General features: G+C 38.8%; 2 protein-coding genes and 1 non-coding gene across 5 annotated transcripts in view; 1 reads left to right on the top strand and 2 right to left on the bottom strand.

Moving 5' to 3' along the window:
- Positions 1-3,509: 3,509 nt before the first annotated feature.
- Positions 3,510-3,591, top strand: TRNAS-AGA. The gene has a single exon. It is a non-coding gene; the product is annotated as a tRNA-Ser (tRNA).
- Positions 3,592-4,120: 529 nt separating this feature from the next.
- Positions 4,121-6,845, bottom strand: LOC122072033 (pentatricopeptide repeat-containing protein At4g32430, mitochondrial). The gene has a single exon (XM_042636544.1). The coding sequence runs from the start codon at positions 6,607-6,609 to the stop codon at positions 4,291-4,293; it is 2,319 nt and encodes a 772-aa protein (XP_042492478.1). The 5' UTR covers positions 6,610-6,845; the 3' UTR covers positions 4,121-4,290.
- A 7,821-nt stretch (positions 6,846-14,666) lies between these two features.
- LOC122092555 (mediator-associated protein 2-like) overlaps positions 14,667-17,493 on the bottom strand; it is a 15,620-nt gene continuing 12,793 nt past the window's right edge. For all 3 annotated transcript variants that reach the window (XM_042662825.1, XM_042662826.1, XM_042662827.1), the window contains exon 5: positions 14,667-15,374. In XM_042662825.1, coding sequence (XP_042518759.1) covers positions 14,959-15,374 — 416 coding nt within the window. In that variant the 3' untranslated portion in view covers positions 14,667-14,958. The remainder of the gene's footprint in view (positions 15,375-17,493) is intronic.

The following is a 17,493-nucleotide window of genomic DNA, read 5'->3' as shown; positions in this document are numbered from 1 at the left end:
ATGTTGGGAGTGGCCTTAATCTTTTACTGATCCATAATCCTAAGAAAATGCCCCCTCTTAAGGAGAATGAGGATAAACTCCTTCAGTTTTTCCCATCACATGGTATTGAAACCTTTAAGAAAGCAAGGCTGGAGAAGGGAAAGGGCAGGAAATAGCCACAAGGGAAGCCATGAATGTCCTTGCTCTTAATAGTCAAGGATTTTTCAACCCTTGACTAAGCGGGAAATTTGCAACCTCAGAAATACATACATACCTGCTTAATGTTTTTTAGTCAAAAACCAAGAAAGCTTCTCTCAATCTCCATACTTTTTGCAGATCGCTTTCGTATGATTAATTCTCGTGTTCCAACTATTAACGGGGTAGCTAGGAGGATTACTTTTGATTTGGAGCTCAGAAATCAATGTAAACACCTTGTGGCTCTCTAGTTGGTGTATTCATACTGAAGTGAACATTTTAGAGATTAATCAAACTTGGAATGTTACATTAGTCTATTTAAGTTGTGTACAGAATGTCTGAATTTCTTAGTTTGATTCTCTTCTTCAGATTGCTCCCTTCAATAGACCATGGATCATCACAGGAGATTGGGACTCCTATCTTAATTGGGAGGATAAAATTGGAGGTCACCCATTACTGCTCACTAACTCCACGCTTTTAACCATTTTGTTTGCCATGCTTGTGTTTATGAAATCACTGCTTCTGGTAAGCAGTACACATGGAATCATAAACAGTTTGGCAGTAAAAGGATCCTAGCAACCTGTTTTGACTATTTTGAATGACTCTTTTGTTTACATTCGTGGAAAAGTTTCTCAAGTAGAGAATGATGCCCTCCTATGACATGTAATTGATGATGAAATTATTGCAACAGTTATGAGTATGCCAGCAAATAAATCTCTTGGCCTCGACGGTTTTTCAGGAGTGCTCTTTCAAAGACCTGGTCTACTATCAATGCCGAGGTGATCCCTGCAATCAAGAGCTTCGTCATTGCAGAAACATTTAGCCTCAATTTGAATCAGACCTATATAGCTCTTATTCCTAAGACTCGAAATAAGTCATTCATAGGAGAGTTCAAAGTTATAAGTCTCTTCAATTTTCTTTACAAAGTGATCTCTCGAATCATTGTCTGAAGACGCAGGCCTCTTCTAGAAAAATAATTTTTCTCTCCCAGAATGGTTTTGTAAAGGAAGACATATCTGGGACAACATTTTAATCTGCCATGAAATTCTTCACAAAATCAAGCAAACAAGAAAGAGAAAGACATAACATATGACTATGGAAGTGGATATGCAAAAAGTATCATTCTTAATGGTTCCCCTCTTCCTTCTTTTGCCCATCGAGAAATTTGTGACAAAAAGATCCTCTGTCATGCATCTTATTTGTTTTTCTTTGTGTTGAAGTCCTTTCAAAGCATCTGGCTGTGGCTCTGGGGCTCTGGAAGAGAAGCGCAAGTATCAGACTAGGGGGAGGAAGTGAAAGCATCTCCCATCTGGATTTCACTCATGATGATCTTATTTTCTTTAGGAAAACAACTATGTCTGAAGCTAGAGCTTTGAATACCATCCTACATGAATATTGTAGCTACTCAGGTCAAGCTATTAACCTTAAGAAAACCAGAGCTCAATTCATCCCATGTGTCAGTTCTTCTCAGTGAAGATAGCTAAGTGATTTCTTCCACATCATTCCAGCTAGCTCTATTAACACATACCTCGACGTTCCTTTTATCAGTGGTAAGCTTTCTAAAGCTCATTGTTCGAGAATACATCTGAGTTTCAACAAAACTTTAGCATTGAAAATCTAAGTTCTTAAGTCCTACTGGAAAGCTAATATTGATTCAGTCGTCTCTGTCCTCTATGCCTCTTCATTATATGTCTTGCTTCAAAATTCCTATGATAGTGCACAAAGAACTCAATTTCTTGAATAAGAACTTTTTTTCTGGTCTAACGGGAAAGCTGCTCATATACCCACTATTCCTTGGAAAACCATCCATTAGCCTAAGCGCTATGGGAGACTTAATGGTGCTAGTTTGGGTATTGCCAAAGTCTTTAACATCATAAAAAGATTGGGAATTCATAAAACACCTTTAGCCCAAGCTGGCAAAGAAAGGTTGGGAATTCATTAAAAAAAAACCCCTCTTCTTTATATAGCAGAATTATGAAGCAAATATATGAACTACACTATATTCATGAAGGCTCAGTGCGTTTCTTCTTCCTCTTGGGGTTGGAAATCAGTATGCTCTTCTAGAAATCTCTTATGCTGCATCAATCTAACCATGGAGTGACTATTGGATTTCTGTTTACCTTCCTTCGGCTCCATCTCTGATGCCTAAAAATGCCTCAAAGGCTGAAAAGACTTGGACACACATCACTAGGTATTGGCAGGTGTTGGGATGTGTGACCAAACCCTTGCAGCCCTTGGATGATCGTTGAAGGGGCGATGGAAGGTGCAGTCGTTGGAGAGGAGCCTGATCCCATCATAAGTGGCTGACTTTATTGATCATGTAAAAAAGAGTGGAAATCGGATATGGTTTTCCTTTTAGTGGCCTCGGGATGTTTCCTAGAAAATTGTTTCTATCCCTCTTCCTCTTTTTCAGACTGAGGACAAGGTAGTGTGGATGGGGATTTTGAGTGATTCTTTCACCGTGGCTTCTGCCTACAGTACTGCAGTCAATGGTTTTAGTCCTCCTGTTGATCCGCTTTGGTTCAGAATTTGGTAACTACCCACGGCTCCTAAGTTTCCACACATCTTGTACCAAAAAAAAAAAAAAAAGGTTTCCACACATCGTTTGGAAAATAATATCAATTTATAATGATGGGTATTAAGGCCCTGATCCTTTGATTGAGGGTATTGAGGGCCTCAATCTGAGAGGATCAATTATCCTTGAAAACTACTGTGTAAAGGTTGATATGTTCTGAAAAACTATCTTGTGTTGACTTCAGGGAGATCTGTATGAGGTTTGGTTTTTTTTTTTTCCTTACCTTTATAAGGAAATCATGTAAATTAGCGGAATTTCAAGGTGACGAGGGCTTTGGGAGTGGACATATGACAATATTGAGGTTGTTTCGAATTACTATAAATTTTGTGTGTGTTGTATCTCTTTCTCTATTCCTCGGATACAGAGAGGAATAACCTGTGTTTCGATTTGTTGAAACTTTTGGTTCACAATTCATTCTTATCATGTCCTCGTATGTGATCCTTTGTGCTTGAAGATTTGGAGCACAACTTGTATCTGTTGTTAACTTTTTGGAGAGGATTCCCTAAAAGGCAACATAGCTCCACACCAGCATGACGATCAATGGGAGCACACATAGAAGCATCAATAACAATGAGATTTTCGTTTTTCATGGAGCAGGGTAGTCATTTCGCCCCTCTTTATGTCTAGATTTAGAGGCTACACTCTGCTTCTTTTTTCCTAAATTTTTTTATTTAATTTTCATTTTTTTCTTCCCAATGCCTAATGTGGTGGAGAATAGTTTAATCTAGTATTAGAATTTGTGGTACAGAACAATGTCTTGGTGGGCGTGCCGGAGTGGTTATCGGGCATGACTAGAAATCATGTGGGCTCTGCCCGCGCAGGTTCGAATCCTGCCGCTCACGTTTTGTCTTCCCAACTTTTCCTGATATATATTCAATAAAGATTTTTCTTCTGCTTTTCTCCTTTCAATTTCTTGCTTCTTTTTTTTTTTTTTTCCTCTCTTGTAATAGCGGGTATCCACGCCCAACCGCATGAATCATGCCATTCCGGAGTTGACTGAGAATCATTTAACTTTCACCGAAGAGTTGGGTTTGAGGTTGTAACTTGCCTCAATAGCCATGCAAATCCAACCTGTAATCACAACATTCAACTTTTCCTGATATATATTCAATAAAGATTTTTCTTTTACTTTTTCCTTTCAATTTTTTTCCTTTTTTTTTTCCCCTATAATAACGGATATCCAAGCCTACAAACCGCATGAATCATGTCATACTGGAGTTGACTGAGAATCATTTAACTTTCACCGAAAGAGTTGGGTTTGAGGTTGTAACTTGCCTCAATAGCCATACAAATCCAACCTGTAATCCCAACATTCAACTCCAATGTATATGACAGCGGAGTTTTAGCACTGTGATCTTATGCTATGTGGAAATAAGAGAGAATTTTTTCAAGCCTGTTTACTTATTGCAAGACTATTATTATTCAGAAGAAGTGGAAATGTAGAACATTGGTGAGTGACAAGGATCCCTTTTGGGTCTCCCATAAACTTGAAAGAATTTTAAAGAGTGATATGCCAAAATAACATCCAGTTTGAGGGGGCTCTATGATTCTCCCTTCTTATCAGATTCTTTCAATCTCTGTTTCTCTAAAAATCTCATTTCCAAACCTATACATTCTGCCATCTTACATATTTCCTCAACTTGTGGATGAGACTTGTCACCAGAGGAGAAACCGTGCATACGCATTGACCCATCACCCACATCCACCCAACTAAACCCAACTTCCTTCTTCACTCCTCTCTGTCTCATCCCCTTTCTTATCTTTGCCACCTTGTCCCACTCTCCCTTCTCAGCATACAAGTTGCAGATCAACACGTATGAACCAGACTCCATAGGTTCCATCTCCACCAAAGCCTCTGCTGCCCTCTTACCCATCTCTACATTCCCATGTATCCTGCATGCCCCAAGCAAGCTCTGCCACACAGATAACCCTGGCTTTATTGGCATTTGGTTAACAAACTCCTCAGCCTCTTCCAGCCGCCCTGCCCTTCCCAACATATCCACCACACATGAATAATGTTCAGGTGATGGCTCTATAGAATGGTCTTTGATCATTGACTGAAATACCCGGCAGCCTGTTTCAACCATTCCACTGCGACTGCAGGCTGTTAGTACAGAAAGGAAAGTGATTGAGTCCGGAGGTACCCTTTCCCTCTCCATCTGCTTGAACAAACTCATCACTGATTTATAATCGCCATGACATGCATGGGCTGAGATGATGGCAGTCCAAGCAACGTTGCTCCTCTCTGGTGCTTCATTAAACACCCTCTGAGACTCATTGATGTTCCCACGCTTTGCATACATATCAAGGAGGGCACCAGAGACAATCGGGTCTGTGTTCAACCCAAGCTTGATGATGCTTGAGTGGCACCGTTGCCCGTGCCTCAGAGACAATGGTTCAGCAGCTCCAATTGCACTCAAGACACTGCCAAAGGTGAATTGGTTTGGATGAGACTCTTGAATCGCCAATAAGTATGTCTGGAAAGCCTCAACATACATTCTGTTTTGTGCATATCCAGAAATCAAAGCATTCCATGATATAATCTCTCTGTAAGTCTGCTCATCAAACACCCTCTTGGACTCTTCCATGGACTCAAACTTAGAGTACATGGTGATGAAGCTGTTAGAAACATTCAATTCTGACAGGAAACCAGTTTTTATACAGAACCCATGAATCATTTCCCCTTCTTTAGCCAAGTTATTCGTTGATACAACATGTATTAAACCAACGAAAGTGACATCATTTGGATAAACTTCGTCTTGTCTCATCATGTTAAAGAGTGAGAAAGCATCCTTTTCGCTTACAGAAACAATAGTCGTCCAAGATACCACATTTCTTTCGATCATCTCCTCAAACACTATTTTTGCATCCTCTGGTATCTCACATTTTGCATACATAGAGATCAAAACATTACAAACTGAAACATCAGTCCCATATCCAGTTCTTATAATCAAGCCATGTATTTGTCTCCCAACCTCTAAGCTTCTTTCATGGCCACAGGCCGAAACAACGCTAGCAAACGAAACATGGTCAAGCTCCATCCCTCCTTTCACCATTTTAGTGAAGACACTGATCGCTTCTATACCGTAATTAACTCCCTGGGTATACCCTGAGAGTAAAGCATTCCAAGAAACTAAGTCTCTCTCAGGCATTTCATCAAATATTCTCTTAGCTTCCTCTAGATTGCCCGGTCTCGAATACATAGTTATAAGAGCATTTCCTACAAAAATTTCAGAGCAAAACCCAGATTTCAAAATGTGAGAATGAAACTGAGATCCCAGAAGGCACTCCTGAATGTCTGAACAAAAGGCAAGAACGGTGGTATAAGTCACAGCATCAAAGAAGACCCCACTTAGATGCATTTGAAGAGCAAATCTTATTGCATCTTGGCTTTGATGGAAGCCGGAAAGGATGGTATTCCAAGAAACAACGTCAGTATCATGTAAGTTCTGGAAGATTACAAACGCTTGATCAAATTGTCCAGATTTGCAGTACATGTTCATTAGAGAATTCGAGACGGTAAGGAACGAATCCAGCCCAGAAGAAATCGCAAAGCCATGGATTTGGGAGCCTGGTTTAGTGTCACCACGACAAGCCTTGAGAGCAAGAGCTAATGTAACTTCATTAATGGTGCCAATGAGACCCAATTGCAGCTGTTCCCCGAAAATTTTGAGAGCTTCAAGAGGCCGGTTTCTGCTGAAACATGCAAACATAGCATGGTTGTTAAAGCCAACGTTTGGACGGGGATTTCTGTTGAACAAGTGGTGTGCATTTCGATACGAACGCTGACTTTTCAAATTTGTCGACCGTTGTTTTGCTATTGTAAGGATGCTTTTGAAATCTCGTTGGCGGGTAAACATGAGAATGAGATGGGCCAATGAAGGATCGAAGGTTGCATGAGAAGAAATCTGCAGATTGAAACTCACAGGGGCCACCGTGTAGATGAGTTTACTGGAACGTGTAAGATGATTCTTTGAGCGCTGTAGACTATCCACTAAACCTTCGAAAAAAGGCTCCAAATAAAGTCCCAACAAGATTCGAACCGAAAATTTGTTTAGTTTTACAATTGTTATTATCAGATGAAATGAGAATTTGACCTACAACCATTTGCCCCCCGGCCTTTTTATTTTATTTATATTCACCACTAGGTGAACTTTATTTGGACCAACACTTATTAAACAAATAATAGATGATGCAAGCTTAGATTCCTAAAATCTTTGAATACCAAATATGTAATATCCTACTTCTTAAACCCGGTCTGATTACATAGTTGACCCGGTTTAACCATACAAGACCAGAACCGGAGAGAGTTAAGGCGGGTTCCTTATGGACCATGATGGCAAGGGTGACCTTAAACACCGGCTGGCCAGACAAGTCCGAGCCAATGCCAGAGGAGACGGGTGTACCCAAGCCGTGTACATGCACGTATCATAAAGCCATGTACGGATAAGGCATGTATATAGCCATATCTTAAGGCACATACGTATATTACATCTTATGCCAAGAGTGAGATTCGTGTCGAGGGTCGAATTCTGTCAAAATCCCACTTGTTGGTCAAGTTTTGACCCTCAGGTGGCGGTCACAGGTGGGGGCATCCACCCACCTGAGTGACCCACCCATGTGATTACTTAGTTATTTTAGAAAGTATAAATAGCATTTATGAGTTTCCATTTTCTCATTTATGTCATTCGGGTGGTTGGTGAAAAGAGTAAAGAGGAGAGAGAAAAGGAAGGAGAAAAGAGAACGGAGAAGAAGAAAGGGGAGGAAGAAGAAGTAGGATAAGGATTTAAGCGGCGCCAAGGCTTGATCTTCCCATTCCGAAGCCAGAAAAGTGATCTCCAATTCGAGATCTACGTTCAGAGGTGAGCAAAGGCTGGGTTCCTTAAACTTTCACCATACCCGAGTACAACCTTTGATTTAGGTAGAGTTTCTTGAGGTCTTGTAAATCCCCCTTGAGATGATGAATCTAAGGCTTAATAGATGATTTATGTGTTGATTTTGAAGGGTTTGAAGAAGGGTTTCCACGGTTGCAAGAGCATTGGTGATTTGAAGTGATTTTGGGGTTTTGAAGGAGTTCTTGAGCAAAGAAGGTAAGATGGCTTTCCATTCCTTAAATCTAACCTAGATCTAGGTTAGAACCATCTTATGAGAACTTGAATGTGTGAAGAATAGGTTTGGAAAAGCCCCATTTGATTCCCCAAAGGTTGGGGGAAGTTTGGAGAAAAATGGCACTTTCTCGCCAAGACCGGTGGGCCAAACCGCCGGGCCAAATGGCCTGCCTGAGGGCACCCGCCTGAGAGGGCAGACCCTCGGGACCAACCAACGGGCCAATCTGTGGGCCACCCTACCCTCCGATCTTAGCAGGACCCTCGGGCCCAATCGGCAGGCCAAATCGATGGGCCAACCGACGGGCCGACCTGCCCACCGATTAGGACCGGTGGATCTGACTGGTGGGTCATGACAGGTGGACTATCCGACCCACCCGAGAGGCTCCCAACGTGTTTTTTACATCCGAATGGACCCAAAACGGATGTGCGACCTTCTTTTAGGATTCTAAACATGATTTTATCATTGGATCGTGTTAATCTTGATCCCAAAGTGGTGAAATACTAACCCCGTCGGTTCACCAAATCTTACGTTTCTCGCACCGGATCTCACCCGTACCGAGCGTGAGTCCTTGTACACTACAGGTAAGTGGGGAGAGGACGTTTGGCCTTGTTTCAAGGCTTGTTTGGCATTCATTTAATTGTATTTAGACTAGCCATGTCATCATGAAAATGCTATGTAGATTAGTCATCCTCACATTATTATGTCATGGGTGTTGTGTTTATTTTCTAAATGCCAAGTGATGATATGCTTATGTGATGAATGTTGACATCATTGTGCATGATGCATTAATAGACTAGATGCCGTAGTCAGCTTGAAAACGAGTGCATTGGTGGCCCGTGATATGGGACGCGGTGGCACTATGAAATCGTACTATTGTCACATAGGAGCATGCGGTTTAAGATTATCATCTTTTCGTGCTACGACCCTTCCCAACAGGGGTTAAGGTGTTGGGTTACCATTTGGGGGGAAGCAGTAGTCACAGTTGTCGAGTCACTATGGCGGTTAGACATACGCCCGGTTAGTCATTAGGACAGTCGGTAACCCCAGTGGTATATTCAAGAGGGAAAATCGTACTGCTTTTAAATTGTTGGAGTCAGCACCTTTAATTTCTGTCATTTACTTTATGTTGAGAGCCGGTGGTTGGCATGTTTTATTTTTTCGAGTACTCACGGTGGGCCTTCTCTGACAGCCCTATGGGCGTATCGCGGGATGGAGTTCAAGGCTCGTACCCGGAGTATACGCGCACTGTGGTTGTAGTAGCACTAAACCAAAGACTTAGTAATGTCGTTTAGGTGGATGTGATTAAAAATGAATTGCTATAGCATATAGTGCAAATGGTTATGATTTGTTGTGTGGACTGCTGTGTGGTCATTTTCACTTACTGAGCTAGTGAGTTCATCCCACGTGTTCACCTCTTTTAGATGATTTTGCAGGTCATCAACCTGATGAGCATGAGACGGGCCCCACAGTTGAGTTCCCTGAGGAGGATTGGTGGGTCCCCGAGGAATTAGAGCACGACACGGATTGCTCATGCGAGAGCTGTGCTGCGGGATCGCAATTTTGATGCCGAGCTAAGCTCTACCTCCTGATACCGAGCTGAGCTCTACCTCCTGATACCGAACTGAGCCTTGTTTTGATACCGAGCTGAGCTCTACCTTCTGATACCAAGCTGAGCTCTACCTTTTGATACCGAGCTGAGCCCTACTTCTAATACTGAGTTGAGCTGACTCTTTTTGATGATTCCTTTTGTGTACTTGATATGTAAATTGTATTTTTTTTGTGTAAATATCATGCCTGCGGGCCCACATATACTTAACTATATAATTACAATTTGGGTATCAAGTATAATGGGAATATTTACAGGTAAACTAAGTCTTCCGCTGAACTGTTGAACATTTTCTTAGTTGTATGTGTGCTGTGGTGGGATACTGTATCAGATGATCCTGGCAGGTTTGGGTTAACCGGTGTTAATCCGGTCACTGGCCCGGTTCTGTGTGAACGGGGTGTGATAAAATAGGTCTTGGATAAGTTACTGGTGCCACCACCAAGCACAACCAGGTTGGATGAATCTACATACATTTGAGTCTAACTAGGTTAGGAAAATGAATTCCAACATTTTATATGTTTGTTGATGCACTTAACTTGAGCAATGAGTGACAAAAGTGGACAACATATCATATCTGTTGCGGTAAAAAAAGGCCAGGTGATTTTTCCCGCTAGATCCACACAGAAGAGCAGACAAGGAAGAGTCGGGCTGATTTGACAAGGGACTCTTTGATGCCTATGTCAGGAAATCACAACTGGTGATCTCCAGTGAATCAGAAAGTGATCTCCTTTTGGGGGATTTACTTGGTATTTATAGGGAATGGCTGATGGTTGTGGTGGTTATGGAGAGTCCCACATTTGGCAAGTGTTTACTTCTGGTAGGAGATTCCTGGGAGAGTCCTATTAGGAAGCTGATTACTTATTTGAAGAGTCCACAGTTGGACAAATATTATTGAGAGATTACCTCTTTGCACTCCAAGGGATAAGATCTGTTGAACTAGGAAATCCTTGATCTTCGGGACAGTTCCCGTGATCGTCAGGATCAGGTCGGACTTCAAGATGGACGACCTGAAGAATCGACCATGAGGGAGGGGTCGGCCATGAGGATGCACGATGTGACAAATCAAAAATGTTAATAGATGACTTGAAGGGTCAGACATGTTCATAAGCGATCTGACAAATCGGACATGCTAAAGGACGACCTGAAAGGTGAGCTGTATCCATGAGTAATCTAGGAGATCATACATGTCCATGGGTGATCTGAGAAATCAGACTTGTTCATAGGCAACTTGACGGGTCAGTCATGGCTATAGGAGACCAGTGGGGTTGGGCACTGTGATACCTGATCTAGCCCTTACCACATGTACACATAATATTAGCTAGTCATTATTTGGCTCATCATAAGCTCCCCAGCTCTAACAAGTAGGGTCGACATGTTGGAGTTCAGTGAAACTTAGGTCGGCTCTCTCAGAGAAGGCTCGAAATTTATAGTTTCCTTGGAAACCCCCTGGGACTGGAACTGTTAGAGCATTAAATGGTTCTCCGAAATAGCCGTGGTAATTGACATGTGGCATTTGACATTTTGGTGCGTCGAGAGTGCCAAACGTCTCTCAATCTGGATTATTCATTTTGACAGATCTGGGCCATCAATTCCACCACCGGGGGCCCTATAAATAGGAGAAAATTTAACTTTCTTTTCGTCATGGTCTCATTAGCTTTGAGGTTTGGTTCGGTCTATTTATTTTCTCTCTCTTTCTTTCTCTCTCTCTCTCTCTCTCTCTCTATATATATATATATATTAAATAATCAAACCATTTTCATAATAGTGTTCTGAAAAATAACTTTTGTTTTTATTAAACATTATATTATGAGCAAGAAATATAAAACTTTGAAATTAATAAAAGTAAGGAATTTTTTTTTTATTGAATACCATACCATGCATAATGCAGGTTAAGTGTCTTTTAATAAAAAAAAACAGTACAAAATTATCAGTAAATCATAATTTTATATAGAACTTGATTGATATATAGGAAAAAACAATCTCCTCCATTCCAAGGTACAATCCTAACATTCATTAGGCTTGCTCTGATACCAATTATTAGGAATATGGAATGTCAAATCAATATTTGACCATCAAGAACTTCTCATCGCATGTGTTAGGATATTTATTAATCAATCAATAAAAAAAAAGTTATAATTATCTTTAGATTCAAAGGTAAATTCTTCAAAAGAAAACATCACCTGAACATATAACTTCTTGATGGAAGAAGCTCTTTCAATTATGAAATCATTATAGGAAGAGACTTTCTCTTCCTCTTTGTAATCATCATTCAATTCAAATTCTTAATTCATTAGAGACTAATTAGGGTTTTCATTGCCATCATATTTATAATTGAGCCTCTTTAAAATCAATGGTTGTGATTGGGTCATATTGTATAAATAAATATGATGGTATCACAAATTGTCCATTATTACAGAAAATAATAATCTATGCAAGATGTAACCATTTAACCCCCAAGTAACAAAAATTTCATTATGTTTTAATCACTCCACTTATCAACATCATATAACAAATATATGAGTATAGAAACGGACTGTAAAAAAATCCTAATCTGTCGAACATCTATTATCAGTCTTAACCAGTGATTGGACATAAAACTCTTAAAAATATCTTCTAAAATACAATTTGTAAGATCTCTGATGTGATCTCCGTCGAACATGTATTATCAGTCCTAATCCGTCCTCACTATGGTGACGATGATGTGATTAAAAAGTTAATCATCGTCCAATAAAATTGGTAAGATCTCTGATGTAGTACCTTACACTCACAATCCATACAAGAATAATTTTGAAATATATAAATATATTTCTCGTATTGAGGAGGATTAAAAAGTGATAATTTAATACTTTAACAATTTTATCTTCAGTGAAATACAAGACACATACAATAATGTATCCAAGAGTGTAACATCTAAAAATATATAAAATAATGATAAGCAGTATCAATTCTAGCTCATGGTGTATTGTAGGCACAACTGTCATATGCACAGTCCATATCATGCTTCTCGATATCTGGTGTCCATCAGCCAACGTCGTACTCAGCCATAGGAGAAGTGTGGAGTATCATCATACCACCATCATTATCTAAATGCAACATATATATGGTGTGAGCTTTACTAATCTCAATGAGGGATGGGGTTCATTTAAGCAAACACATATTTTATGATATGTATATGATATAGTTCATTTTATTATCATCCACCTAGCATACGACTAAGTATGGTATAATGTTATTATAACATATTAAGCAGTATTCTTGGTCCAAAAAATTACACATCGATGACCCAGCGATACAAACCATAGTTGTGGTTACGTGTTAGGCCGATCCCAGAATATGCCCTTGATCACCCAGTGAACCCCTAATAACTCATCCTAGTGCCACGGTATCAAAATTATACATCAGCCACACCGAGCTAGTTTTAGCCTCAAGTAACAATCAGATCGTACCGAAAGTGGCATGTCGAAAGGCTTCATCAAACCTACCACTATGAGTTATCCAACACCTCACCCTTGTTGGCAAGGGATCATAGCATGAGGTAATTACTCCTAACTACAATAATATACATGCATTTTCATAATAATACAATTAGTATGAAAAATGCGGCACCAGAATCGCCATCTGTCATACTGCATCATGTATCCAAGCCTAGCTCTAATATACATGCAATTAGTATAACGTTTACGGTATTGGAATCATACATCGGTCACATCGCGACCTATGTCCAAGCCTAGGTCTAATGCATGATAATGCAATCACATGGAGATCATAATACCAAAATTCCCCTTAGCCACACCGGATCCCACCAATTCACAGCAGCCATATAAGCAGTTTCATACAAAAGTAATTGAGATAATTAAAACAAAGCATACATGATATTATTAAACTAAAGCATATGTATGATATATTATCATCTATCAAATCATATTTTTACTCTAATTGGAACAAAAGTCTGCTAATCCCTTATATATTTAAGAATTTGCTATTAATTTGAAGTCTGTGGCACTTATTTATAATTCATTTACTTTTGAATTATATTTTTAGATACGACTAATTCATAAATTATGATCTAGTAAAATATTTCTATTCAAAATTGCTATTATTTAGATTCAATATTAATTCCTTTTATATTTTTATCAAATTTCTTCAATTGTATTCATCCCTGTGTATGTGACTATTTTTTAATATATAATACTGAAGGAATGGGTCACAAACATATAAATCTTTTGTCAATTATTTTTATTGTGAATGGTTTATATCAGATATTTGTATTAAGTTGTCTTCGTTAAACTAAAACCCATCTACTGAAATTAAAACTTTACCATTTATGTAAACAATCACTATTCTTGAATAACGACTAATTATAGTTACGTAAAACAATTGGATCTTATTTCATGGTTATACCATCCATATGCTTATAATTACATAAAACAATTGAATCTTATTTCTTGGTTGTACCATATATATACTTTCATGCATTAGTTTGGTAGTTACAATATTGATTTTTTTTTTTAAATAAAAAAATCTCTAATAATTGAGTTTTTTTTCTCATCACTATGCCTAGTGAAATATAACACTTCACTATTTGCCACATGAGTACATGACAATACATTAACATCTCATTGGTACAATTTAAGTTTATAATAAGTAAAATACGTAAATTCATCTTGTATTTTATACTCATCACCATCTAAAGGAATTTTGATAATCTTACTAATAATTTGAAAGAGTTTTGAGTAATTTTTCTTTGGACTAAAATTTGACTACTGTGATGTACATGTAGTCCTCTATCGCATGAACTAATATCCCATGTATTATCATGTGGCAAAGAGTGAGTTATACATCAATAAGCATAGTGACGCCTAGGAGAACCCTAATCTAAACTTAAAACAATGTGCAAGGTTAACATAATCCCTCCTAACATGATATATACTGCATGCAACTGTTGATTTTGGCCGATATTGACCATATTGGTATCGATTGAAGCCGATACCATATCGGCGCACCAGTCCGTGATAATGGCAAAAACATCCAAAACCCGTTTTTTGGGGCTACACTGAAGCTTGCCTCCATCTTTCCCAACCCAGTGCCTTAGATAACATTCTGACCACACTGGAACCAGGATTAAGGCAACCTGCAAAAGCCCTATGGTTTCCCTAGACAGCATGAACCTGATGAATACAGGAAAGTTATGGGATTGCAAAATAATAAGACAGATCTCCTTGCTATTACTCTTGATTCCTGTGAGAAACAAAATTCTTGTTGATTCACTAAAATGTCGGTGTTCAACCATCCAACCCATTGAGGTGATCTGATGCAACTGAAAACTGCAACATGGAACCACTAAAATAAACTTCTCAATAAAACAGGGATAAAAAAATATTAGCCCACAACACAGCCATGGTTGGGCCCCTCAAAGAAGCATTTGCCTTTGCAGCCCCAAGGTACACAAGTCATTTTTCTTCTATTGGGAAGCTAGACCCTGGGGCAAAGAAAATCACTGCTCTTCTTTAAATATCTTCCTCGATTTTCTTTGATGAGAATTTTCAGAAGAACCCAAAGAAGTAACATCACTCCGACCTGCTCCTGAATCTCGGGTTGATCGATCCATGGATGCTGTTGTGGACTCCACAGTTCTTCTTTTCTTGGCACTTCTTGATGTCACCTCACTTTCAATCAGTGAATTTTTCTGTCTACTACTAACCGAAGGTGTCGCAATACTATGTGACATTCCACTCCTTGAGTGTGGGCTTCTCTGTTTGCGACTGTTGGATGGAGTTGCCATGGGATGCGATGAATAGGAAGAAGTCCCAGATCTCTGACTCAATTGGCTTGGATAATTGGAAACAGGTTTCTCCAACTCTGTAGGTTCTGGGTAATGGACTAAAGAAACCCGCCTTGAAATCTTTCCAACTGCACAAGACAAAAACTATGCATAAACCTCATTCCACAATGTGCTCAAAGTTTGATTACAAAAATATGTTCTTTATTGGTGATCAAGGAGATATAACAGAATGCATTAAACTAAAAAAAATTTAAAATTACCTAAAGCCCCATTTGCCAAGTGAAATAAAACAAAATTTTCTTTGGTATCTTAAAGTGATATGAAAAAGAGAAGGGCAAAGGTAGGCTGGATGCCCAATCCCACCATGGAATCCATAGGCAGCATAACTAGTTGTGCCATGTGGCAACTCAGGTGGACCTAAAATATGGAAACAGGTAAACCCAAAAATCCCCCGCTCACATGTTTAAGTTTTATCCAAAAGGGAGTTGGCGCTGAGACTTCTCCAGATAAATGCATATCCATCCAAATATTAAATATAATATAAATAGGAAAAAAAGTATAGATTACTATATTATTGATTAAGCCAATGACTGTTCATAATTTCTTATTGAAATGCCAAATCACAAATAAAGCAATTGAATGAATCAAAGACTGCGGAGAGTGTACAATAAAACATGATAGGGTATCATGACAGAACTTCAGTCTTGACAGGTCACAAATCCATACATTTCTTAGACATTCAAAGATTGGAGTAGCCACATCATCATTCAGCATGGCACTAGGAGTGTTGTCTAGAGAATCCATGATCAATGACCCATTCAGCCTATTTTTAGCCAAAACGAAAACATGACAGTGAATTTTTAGTGGTGAGTTTGGTTGAAAGTAAAGTTGATGTTTAAACTGGTATGACATGTAGGGACCAAAACATAGACAAAACAGAAGTTTCAGTTGTATTTCTTACGAAAATAAAAATTCCTTTCGAGGAAAATATTACCCCCATCCCCCCAAAAAAAAGAACACAAAGGAAACTGATTTTTAATGTAAAATGGATTGTTTTGTTTCACTTTTGACTATTTACACTCACTTTTGTTTATTTGTCTCATTTTACTTCACCAAAGAAAACATATATATATATATATATATATATATTTTTTGGGGGGGTGGGGTTGGATATACAAAGCCAATAGGCACCGAACCGTACAAGGTAAGGGGAAAGAACCCTAAAGAGCAAGTGGGGGAGATCAAAATAGACAAATGTAAGCCTCAGGAGACAACAATAAGCCTGCTCCTTGAGGCGTTAGAAACCAAACCATGGGAGGATCTACTAAGCTTAGATGAGACATCAAAGTAGATGGCATTCCAAATCTAGTCAAAGGATCTAGAATTGGAAGTTCATCTACGAGGACTACGCTCCATTCATAGATGATTAATGGTAGCACAAAAACGAGTTTTCCAACAGTATCACATGTCAATTTACCACTAAAAGTCCTATCGATCCATATCCATTCTCTCGCCAGAGGAAGAGGCCTTCGCCTAGCTGGCCAAAATGTTGGAAGGACACGCCTCTATATGATGCATAGTTTTTAAGACGCTGATGCGGTCTAGAGATGGTAAAGCAATGCTCCGCCTTATGTAAAGTGGCGTCTTATGGGGTTTTTTTTTTTTTCATACATATTTTAAAATTACCGGATGAAGATTCTAAATATAGATTTTTTATTGCAAGTGTATGGTTTTGCTAATACTTAAGATGTATGGGATCAGCTTTACTCCACCAAAAATAACCAAAACAAACAAAACGAAAACACGATTCACAAACATGGTTTAGATTTTGTCAAGGGTTTTAAGAAAGGGCTTTGAGAAAGAATCAAGGAACAAGGAAGAACCATTGATCCAGGCGACCATTTTGCCCCGGCAGCGGTGAGCTTCATTCTTCTTTGACATGAGTAGAAATATAGTAAATGACCTTAGGGCTTAGGCACTCATTTTGGCATCATAGAAGTATAATAAATACTTGTATTTTTTATGTATTATTTTCTTTATATTTATAATTTTGTTTCATAATTATGTATTTATATTATATGTTAATATGTTATGATGATTGATGATTGATGATTGATGAAGATGAACTTAGTTTATTCACTTTATTGATTTGTTTTCTTGATGAATATCTTACATTGGTATGAATATGAACCTTTAACATTTATTTAACATATAAGTAATAGGATTCAACTAGGATTTGAGCCAAAT

This window comes from Macadamia integrifolia, chromosome 2 (assembly GCF_013358625.1).
Source record: "Macadamia integrifolia cultivar HAES 741 chromosome 2, SCU_Mint_v3, whole genome shotgun sequence".
NCBI classification, from domain to species: Eukaryota; Viridiplantae; Streptophyta; class Magnoliopsida; order Proteales; family Proteaceae; genus Macadamia; species Macadamia integrifolia.
This window is presented reverse-complemented; position numbering and strand designations above follow the sequence as displayed.